This window comes from Propithecus coquereli, unplaced genomic scaffold (assembly GCF_000956105.1).
Source record: "Propithecus coquereli isolate 6110/MARCELLA unplaced genomic scaffold, Pcoq_1.0 Scaffold152, whole genome shotgun sequence".
Taxonomy (NCBI): Eukaryota; Metazoa; Chordata; class Mammalia; order Primates; family Indriidae; genus Propithecus; species Propithecus coquereli.
This window is the reverse complement of record NW_012139636.1, coordinates 1,100,601-1,111,422: the sequence shown is the minus strand read 5'-3', so window position 1 is coordinate 1,111,422 and position 10,822 is coordinate 1,100,601. Positions and strand designations below refer to the sequence as shown.

The 10,822-nt window shown below is 42.5% G+C and overlaps 1 protein-coding gene across 3 annotated transcripts in view; it reads right to left on the bottom strand.

The window, feature by feature from the left end:
* FOXN3 (forkhead box N3) overlaps positions 1 to 10,822 on the bottom strand; it is a 270,833-nt gene that overhangs the window by 9,533 nt on the left and 250,478 nt on the right. For all 3 annotated transcript variants that reach the window (XM_012640412.1, XM_012640411.1, XM_012640414.1), the window contains one exon: positions 8,007 to 8,112. In XM_012640412.1, coding sequence (XP_012495866.1) covers positions 8,007 to 8,112 — 106 coding nt within the window. The remainder of the gene's footprint in view (positions 1 to 8,006; positions 8,113 to 10,822) is intronic.

The window sequence follows — 10,822 nt, the reverse complement described above, 5'->3', positions numbered from 1 at the left end:
AAAAAAAAACTATAGCAAGATTAAGCAACAAAGAGATAGTACAAATGAAATAAGGAATAAAAAAGGGACATACACAAAAGATATTTTAAAAGGTAACAAGATATATCATGAAACTCTATGTCAATAAATTTGAAAACGTACATGAAATGGATAAATTTCTAGAGTTACCAAAATAAACTCCTTCTGGGTTTATCTAAGAGATTGAATACTCCTTAACTCATTTTATGAGGCTAATGTAACCTTGACACTAACACTAGATAAAGAGAGAACTAGAGAAACATCGGGCATGAACGAAAATGCACAATTTATACATAAAATATTAGCTCGCCGACCCTAGTAATATGTAAAAAATATAATGTATCATAAGCACATTCAGAAATGCAAGTTTTGTTCAAAATGGCAAATTTACAATGTAATTCACCACAGAAAAAAAGAAAGAAACATTTTATAGTTATCTTAAATGATGTAAACATTTTTGATGAAACTCAACAACCATTCATGATAAAATACCACAGCAAACTAGGAATAAAAGCAATTTTTTGTTATAACACAGTATAGATCCCCAAAAATCTTTAACAAACATCCAATCAATTGTGAATCCATAACATGACTCCCTTTAAAATAAGAGACAACACAAAGATGCCTATTACCATTACTTCTATATAGAGGTCCTGGACTGTGCAATAGGATAGGAAAAAGAAAAGATATGAGAATTAGGAAGAAAAAAAACTCCACCATTATTTACAGAAGATATGACTTTGCACAGAAAACAATCTATAAATTGTTAGAATTATTAAGGCAGTTTATTTAACAAGGTTGCTGGAAAAAATCAATAATGAGAAATCAACTGCATTTCTATAGATCAGCAGCAAACAGAAAATACATCATATTTATAAGTAAAATTTACTGTAAGTGCAAAGAGCCAAGTATTGCAAAGACACTTAAAAATAACAAGGTGAGAGAACATGTGCTACCAGACTTATGACTTACTATAAAGATACGTAGTAATTCAGACAGTGTGCTATTACCACAGGACAAGACAAACATGAAATAGGACCAAGAGCCCCCAAACAAACTCACTAATAGAAAGAAACCTGAAATATATCAGAACTGGCATTTCATATCAATGGGAAAAGGAAGGGCTATCTAATAAACGATGCTGGGATAACTCAGTTATCATTTGAAAAATATTTAAATATACCTCTACCTCACACCATAACTCCAGATAGATTCCAGACTTAAATGATAAGTCTGTAATTATTATTAATTATAAAGGTGAAAGAAAAAACTTTAAATCTTTTAGGCTATATGACCACAGAGTAGAGATGTTTTTAGACACCAGATTTCATGAAGAAAATGATTGATGAATGTGATTAATCAGCAAGAAAATTAAGAGCTTCTGTTCATCAAAAGATACTATTAAAGAGAGTGAAAAGACCATCCACAAACTTAGAAAATTTGTAACATATATAGTTAAAAAATATTAATATTCAGAATATATCAAGAACCCATACAAAGATGAAAAAAAGAGAACCTAATAGAAAAATGGGGAAAATGTTGAGCAATGCACAAAAGAGTACAAACAGCAATTAAATATATGAAAAACTGTACATCTTTAGTAACAAGGGAAATGCAAATCAAAGCACAATGAGACACCATTACATACTCACTAGATTGGTAGAAATTACAAAGTATGACAATTCTAGTTGTGTATGAAGATGTAGAAGAATAGGAACTATCATACTCTGCTGGTGGTAATGAGAATGGATATAAGCACTTTACAAAACAACGTGGCATTACCTTGTTGAGCTTGCACACACTCTTCAGACCAACAATTTCACTCCTGAACATCTTAAATAAATCTGGAGATGTGTGCAAGAATTTTCATAGCACCATTGTTTATAATAGCAAAGAATTATAAATAATCCAAATGTCTTTTTTAAAAAAAATTCTGGTATATGCATATGGTGGAATATTATACAGCAGTGAAAATGATTCAATTACAGCTACATGCAGCAAAACAAACTGAGCAAAAAAAAAAAGCAAGTTAGAAAAGACATATAGTATAAGTCCAGTTTTTTTTTTAAAAAAACCCTCAAAATCAAGCAAAACTAAATGACATATTGTTTACAGATACTGAAAGTATTTTTAAAAGCATGGGAACAGTGAATATAAAATTTGGGATTGTGATTATCATTCAGGGAAGACAAAGGTATCAGTGATGTTTTCCTTTTTAAGTTGGGTGGTAGACTCATAAGTGTCCAATAGTTACATGCTTAGTAACTCTCCTATGTTTCGTATGTTCTTGTGTATGAATCAAATATTGCACAAAAATATGTTTTCAAAAGAGTAGCCCCCAAAAAACCAAGAAGGTGATTAACATTACAAAGAATGACGGGGAATACTAAGGAGCACACAGAGAATCATTTAATAAAATTGCGTATAAAATTACTTCTTACCTGGTGTTCAATTTTACCTAGGAGAAGGGTGTTATTTGGGTCAATTTAATCTGTCACTTTAAAATTCTTCCCCACATTCTCACAAGATTCAGTCTAATTCTACCTGGGCCTCAGCTGTAAAATCAAGATGAGGTTTAAGATCCCTTCCACCAACTCCAGGATTTCATGATCCAGTGGGTGCATGGCAGCAATGGTGGAGCAGTGGGGGCCAGGTGGCCCAGCCCTTCCTGGAAGCATCCAGGTGCTACAACTGCACGAGTTCTGCCTCAGTGGGAATCTCCGGGGGGACCACAATTCTCTCCCATGAGCTGCAGATTGTTCCCCTAAAGCACTGAGATAAACATGATTTCCTCTCTGCATGAGATCACCAAACACAAATAGGAAAGATCCTAAACTTTCCTCCATGAACTGTTTTGCATTTGACACAGTCCAGAATCATCAGGAGTTCAGAGGATTTTTAAATACAACAGGAAAAAGAGCCACCAGGACTTTACAAGGCATTAACCAACGCCACCGATCTGAAGTACGAAGAGCAACTCTAGAACGCTGGTCAAATTTCAGTTTGCTGGCCACTGTTTGGATTCCAGGACCAGAAGAGTCGAAAGCAAGGACTACGTTTGCTGAGACAGGGGCCCCGGAGGGGATTCAGTGCATGATCCGTCTGACTAGGGTTCTTTTTTTCCCTTTTCCCTTAAACCTAGCTCTTTAGTATTTTCTCTTCTCCTCCTACTACAAAGCAAAATCTAATACTTGGTTTTGTAATTGCCCTCAAAGACCATGATTTCAGAAGACAAAGGCCAATAGGTGCTTGGTCTTTAAAGACAAAACAAAATACAACACAAGAAAAGATGAGTGGCAAATCTTCCCCTCAAGTCGTATAATCAGAGTACAACCCTATTTTAAACTGAAGGTTGCTGGCTTCCTAAACTCCTGCTGTAAACATCTTCTCAAGGAGGAAGACAAACAAGACAGTTGACCAGGAGTAGAATTTAGGCAGAGAGATGGGTTTTCCTGATGATTCTATTTTGACATGACCTTAAGAATTAATGTTTTCGATTACAATAGGACCACCAAGGCCTGACTTCCTTCATGTTCCATGGGCATTGCAGTTTTCACTTGAGGTCCTTGGACATGCAAATAAAATTAAGCAGCTTTAGATGGTGATTAAATGGAACTTTCTTATAATTTTATAACATGCTGTGATCTAGACTTCGTAGTCCAGACTTTGGTCACACCCCTCAAAGCTGATGGCTTTGCTAACAAATGTACATTGTGCTGTAGGTGGGCATAAAAAGCTCAGTCTAAACCTTCTCCTGAGGTTTGGGGCTTAGCTTCAGGTGCTCAGGAAGGGCATGTGTCCACGGAGGGCAGGCTGGGCGAATCCACATTATTTGTTTATCAAACACCTAAATAATGTTATGTGCAAGGCACATAACTATGTGTTATAATAATCCATGAGGCAGACACAGGTTTCCTCATGAGAATCCCACATGCATTTGCCCAAGGTCACATAGCTACAGGATATGGACCCAGGAAACTTGGTTCCTGAGTTCATGCACATGACTTTTGGGCTCTGTTGCCATAAGAAGGGCCTGCCTCCCATCAGCTGTCTCCCAATCCCCTCTGGCAAGCTCTGGACGTTTAATTCTTCTCTGCTATCTGAGTCAGCACATGGGGGTCAAAAAGAGCCCTAATAGTTAAAAGCAAGATGGTGCAGACCCAGGAGAGCTGTGATGGCCTGACCCCTTACCACCGCAAACGTAAGAAACTTAGGGCTCCTGTTTCCCAAGAACGCCAGCAACAGTTTTCCCAGGGCTATAATCATTTGTTCCATTCAATGTAATCTCTGCAAGGGATTTTACTGGGAAAGCAGCTGTGTGCTTTAAGAAGTGTGGGTAGTTATTTTGAGGACGATGTGTCTTGAGGATTTGACGCCCAGACAAATTTAAAAATAAGCAGGTTTCCAACATCTAAGGATGGGCCAATCTCTGAGGTTATTGAGTAAAAAGTCAACACCGTAAAGTCAATTACACTATTGACAGATACTCTTACAAGGAGATTTCACATCATAATTATATGCAAAGGAACCCAGCAAATAGAAGCTGTGTAATGATCAGCTAATAAAAGTAACACTTCATCTATGTCAATAACAGTTTCAGAGTTAAGACAAACAAACATGGCCTTTGCCACTCAGTGGAGGAAAAAAAAAATCCCCGAAAGACAAATATTTTCACTTAAGGAGAAGTCACTTAGACTCACACAGAAAACCTGTCACACAAAGGAGAGTAGGAAATTGGTCTTTAGTGGGTGCTAATGACTCTCCCTACCCTCCCCAGGCCTCCGCTGAACAGAGGGGGGTGAAAACCCCTGTAAACACGTGAACACCCACGGGATCCCTGGGCACTGCCACGTGTTCTGGCAGACAATATTCGGTGTTGTTCTGTTCTCCACTAGACTGTTTTCCTTTTAACCTTGGCTGAGTTTAGGTTCAACTGACATGTGGCCAAATGAAAAAATTATTAAATTACAATGAATGTGAAAGAACAAGACAAATTTTTTCCCCCAAACATTTCTTAATGGGTTTTACACTGACACTGATTATGTAAATGACTACATAGCTATGTTTGTGTTCGTTCTTTCTGAAAGCATCTCAGTGCCTACTCTTTGCCCTACATAAAGACGGCAAAGATATTACGAGCACGCATCCCTAATCTCACAGAGCTCGCTACCCCCTCTCCATAATTTCCCTTAAAACTGAGGGGGCAGGTACAGAATTGGCATTTGGACAATTGACTGTGAATGCACCATGGTTTTCTTTACCGGTTATCTCTATTTATGCAAATGATAACTTGTCTAGTTTCTGCAAACTGGGGTTGCACATTTTACCAAAATGATTTTGCTCAAAACTCCTGTCACGTCCAGGAAGGTCACTCTTTAATTAGACCGTGCGTGCTTTTGGTCAGACATCAGGCAAGCCGTGCAATTACGAAGCCATTGTCACTCAGCCTCAAACCCAGCCTCGATACCCTTTCCTACGCTGGGGCGGGGGCTGGGCTGGGCTGTGTAAGCCACATTTTGCTTTACCACTTGGCTCCATGCTAGTCTCTGCCACCAGGAGGTGCCATAGAGAGACTGTGAGGGTGAAGCAGGGACTCGTTCCTGGCTGTTTCCTCTCCCTGTGCCACCGCAGCAATGCCTCTGCACCTCAGTGGCAGCAGCAGCATTCATTCCTGTAGTAGCTGCTGAATCCAGTTTGCAATTTTTCCGACACTTGCGGAACCACGTTGCCTTGGAGGCACCAGCACCACTGGGGCCTCCTCCCCAGAGGTCTGGACTTCAGCCTCTCACCCTCTGCAGAGGTCTGAGTTTCAACTCCACGGTGCAATCACTCCACCCTCTTCCCTTTGTCTCCTCTGCCCTCCAGGTGGTAGCTGCTTCCTGCAGTTGTTCCCTCCATGACACCCTGAGTTCTCTTTTCACCCTTTCGGTTACCTGCTTAATAACTTTCTACCTGCTTAACAGTGCTTTGCATTAAAGTCTCTCTGTTCAAATACCTGGTCTGGGTTCTGTCTCCTGACTGGACCTGACTGATGCACAAGTCTGGCCCAGAAACTGTTCTGTGGCCTTTCACTTTGGAGGGAGAACCACGGAGGGGCTCACGGGGTTGGGTGAGTGGCAACTCTTTAAACAGAAACACGACGTCATCATTTTGTTATAGTGTTTTGTTATCGTCTAACCAGATCATAACTAGAAAAAATCGTCAGTACTGAAAATAAGGTCTCTAGAGGGTACTAATCAGGACAATGTGCCATGATCTATGCCACGAGAGTAATAACAGCAATGAGGAGGCAGCCCCTGGTGAACGCCATCCCGTGGTCTGCCTGGCTCTTCTGTGCCCTTCCCCAAGGAATGGCGGGACCCCCAGTGAAAGCGACTCTTGAAGGCGCTGAAAGAATGGTGAAGACGAATTACTGATCTAAGGGTAACCAGGACAGACAGTGGGGAAGTGTAAGAAAAAGACCCCATGTATTTTTGGAAAGTATCCCCTTGTCAGGTTAGTAGAAACGCTATGAGGTTTTATAACCTATACCTGTTCTACTTCCTAACAACGTCCCTCCCTCCTTTTCACATCCTGCACACCAGGCCTGCCCTGAAGACTCAGTGACTTCCGTCCTGGCAAAAGTAGGTTGCTTTGCTGGAAGAGTTACAAGACACAAGCTCATGGAGAAGCTCCACATGGCAGTCCACACAGGGAAGTCTGATTCTGCAGCTCCCTCAGGCCCAGCTAAACAGATTTTTGGGGATGGTTTCTTTGGGACATGAAACACTATGACAGCAAGATGGCCTTCAGGAGCAGACCTGATCTAGACACACAGAGACAGAAAAGGGGTACCGTCGGGAAGGGAGGCAGCTCAGTGAGACAGGTCTTTTCTAAATGAGCGGCCCAGGCCCGGCACTGCATGATGGCTGATGAAGCATCAGCCCCCTTCCTCAGTGAGCAGACCACTGAGGACAGACGGGGACCTGCAGGGAAAGTGCTGTCATCCAGGGCCACGCATCAAAGGGCCACAAGTGAAGCCTGGGGCTGATGAGTTCACAGCAAAGAGAAATGTGTCTCACGCTGGCTCAGAGGCCACGTTCAGAAAAGCACTGGGAAGGAATCATCTTTGTGATGGGTCTTGAAGGACCTGCCGCCTTGCATGTGAAGGCAGAGGGAGCTGTATGAATATGCATTTGTATGCACGTATGAATTGGGGAGCCAACTTGGCGCGAGAAGGGAAGATCGGGGGAATGTCAGGGTGATGCAGTGGGAGTCACGGCAGGCACTTTTGCAGACGGCTGGAGAGGCACGTTTTGGGAAGCTGGCCTGGCGGTGGCCGATGGACAGGTGCAAGCAAGGGTGGAGAAACAGCCGGAGAATGGGAGGAGGCTCCAGCGACAGTGCACGTGAGGGTCCAAGCTAGCAGTGGACCCGGGTCTGGGGCTGGCAGTGGAGATGAGTGTGGAGGAAAGAAATGTCCCAAGGACGAGTTCATGTGGTTTGGCAACTGGCCTGATTCTCGGAAGCAGGGGAATGATGCCACCTGCTATTTATAGACCACTTACCAAAGCACGCTCTGCACGTGGTTTTGCACTTGATTTCACTGCAACCCCTCCTAGGAGGCACGGGAGTTTCACGGATGAGAGAGCTGAGCTCCAGAGAGGTCAGGCACCAGCCCAGAGTCACAGGATGGGGACGTGACCAGGCTGGGTCTAGAGCTAGACCCGTTAGCTTAGCATCCAATTAACAACCGGCCTGCCATTTCCTTCTACCCACGTTACCCTGCCTTCTTAGGAAAAAAACTTACTTTAACTTGTCCCTGTCCCCTCATCTGTAAAGAGACCAGGATAACTTAGTGACCCTAGAAGAAGCTGGCATTTGGACTGAGGGTTTTGGGATTACTTTAGCATTTCTGAACACCAGACCGCTAACTAGCCTGAGGTTGGAACTCTCCGTCCCTGGAAAGGGCTCCCTGGACAGATGCTGCCGTCCCGCGGCTCCCTTACCTCATGGCGGCCGTCATCCCGATGGGCGTGATGGGCAGCGGCCGCACGCCAGGAAACAGGCCTCGGCTCAGAACCCGCGCTCCGTTCTGTATCACTCCTGGAGGAACTGGAAAAGCAAAAAGGAAAAAGACACCATACATGAATGCAACTGTGCACATCTCTGTTCAAAGTCCGAAATCTTGGATATACCAGAGAGAGAAGAAGAGAGAGAGAGGGGGGAACACACACAGAGCACAGAAAGAAAGAAAAACATGTTCTCTTTCTCTCTCTCTCACACACACACACACACACACACACACACACACACACACACACATGGGGATAGAGTGACAGAAAAAGATGCCAAGAGAACAAGACAGACAGAAGGACAATTTGGTCAGCAAAGTCAGACCAATAGCTTATGACCAAATTACTGATGCCTAGGTTAAAAGAAAAGGTAAGTTTTAAAAAGTGGCTTCAAATATTATCTTCTTGCATTTATTAAATATAACCTTTTACTTTCGGCCAGACCCTAATGACATCTCAAAAACCCTGACTCCATAGGACAGACAGCAGGTGAGTAAACAGAAGCACTTTCCCGTGCTTCTCTGGCCATGGTCAGAAGCTGAGCACATCTTTCTACCTGTCCTTAACCCAACAAGGGAAACATATAGTCAAAAATAAGAGAAAGTCTATTTTATAAGCTACTTGGCACCTCAGCACTCACAACATAGTTCACCCTCACAATGATCTTTGTTACCTGGGGAATGCCCCCTCCTCAGGGTCACTGGGAGGGAAGGGTTGCTGCTCAAACTCTCACAGACCCCTCCTTCCCCAAAGCTTCCCCCAAGCAAATCTCCCAAGAGTTCTTTCTTCATCCCACCTTCTCCCAAGCACACTCATCCCTGGAGCAGCCCGAGCCGACCTTCTTGCCAGCAACCATAAGATGCTGTCCATTTTCCATGCAGATTCCAAGTAGCTTGACACCAACCTGACTTTGCCTGAGGATTTACATCACAGGAGAACCACAGGGAAACCCTGATATGCCACCTTTTTTTATCTCCTGAACAGCAATTTCATCTGGTTCAAACTAATATTCTGTCTCTTGCTGCACCTACCAACACCCCTCTATGTCTGTGGGGCCAGGTGAGCATCACAAAGTGAGAACACCGGCAGGTTTTCATCTTAGTTCTTCTTGTGTGACTTTGCGCAAGTCCCGAATCTCTGCTGCCCTCTCTGAAGAGTGTTCTTCCAAGACCCTTATGGTTCTAACACTCCCCTGAGCCCTGGCTGTGCCCGTGTAGCCCCTGGCGCAGTCTCATACAAAGGCCAGGTGGATAAATAGTGCTTTTTCAAACTAAGACCATTGGAAAAGCTCTAGAAAACTATTCATTCAATAATGAAAACCACTCTGGATATTAAGTTTCTAATTCTAAAGCCAATATTATTTGTATAGAATAAATATTTCTTATAAAACACATTGCCTACATGTGCTTTTTTGTTTTTTGGGGGGGGGACAGGGTCTCACTCTGTTGCCCAGGCTAGAGTATTGTGACGGCAGCCTAGCTCACTGCAACCTCAAACTCCTGGGCTCAGGTGATCCTCCTGCCTCAGCCTCCCAAGTAGCTGCGACTACAGGTACACACCCTCACGCCTGGCTAATTTTTTCTATTTTTAGTAGAGACGGGGTCTCACTCTTGCTCAGGCTGGTCTTGAACTCCTGAGCTCAAATGATCCTCTTGCCTTGGCCTCTCAGAGTGCTAGGATTACAGGTGTGAACAGCCACATCCTTTTTACTTAATTTTCAGGTCTCTAAGAACATGTTTTCAACCCTTTAATCAAAGGTCCTTCATGTACGGTGAATGTCTACTCTTGAATATGGGATAATTTTATAGACTATGGATTCCTCGGGCATTCTGTTCCTCCTGCTAATGATTTTGCCATTTTTCTTCTAGATTTGTGTAAGGCCTTTATGACTAGGTCTTACAAAAGGTGAGATGGGAGATAAAATTGAAACTTTTGCCTAAGTCAGTACTACTGGTGCAGTTCAGAGTTCTACAATCTCCCCAGTCTCTTACCGTAATTAATTGTGAGAGTAGGTGGAACTGTCCCTGCTTACCAGCCTGATTTTAGATCAGATTACCTGAGGCAGAAAACTTACCAAGTACCTTAAAAACATGGAACTGTTACAACAATGTGTTGTACAGCTAATTATCATATTGTGCTCAGTTAATGAGTTCTCTGTATGGAAGAATGTCTAAAATTTATATTACCTGATTTATATTATCTAATTTCAAGACTTCCTATAAAGTTACAGGAACCAAGACAGTGTGGTATTGGCATAAGTACAGACATACCAAATGATGGAACAAAACAGAATCCAGAAATAGACCTGCACATCCGTGGTCAACTGATTTTTGACAAAGGTACCAGGACAATGCGAAGGGGGAAAGGAGAGTGTTAGAACAACCGGAGATCCATTTGGAAAAAAATGAACCTTGACCCTTACCTCACACCATATGTGAAAATTAATTAGAAATGGATTATAGACCTAAAGGTAAGAACTAAGATTTGTAAAACCTCTAGAAGAAAATATAGGAGGAAAAATATCAAGTATCAATAATTCTCAAAAACAGACATATGCAAAAGACCAGCAGAACTCTGGAGTTTAGAGATAGGAGCGTCAGTCTATTATATGTATGTATGTTGCCTGAAAAGATGGGCTTTTTATTTGTCTGTTTTGGGGATCATGGGAGAGAGGGTTTCAATAATTTTGCTGTATGGAATTCTCTTAGAAATGGTCAGACAGCCACAGGTTCAGTTTAATTCTGATCTAA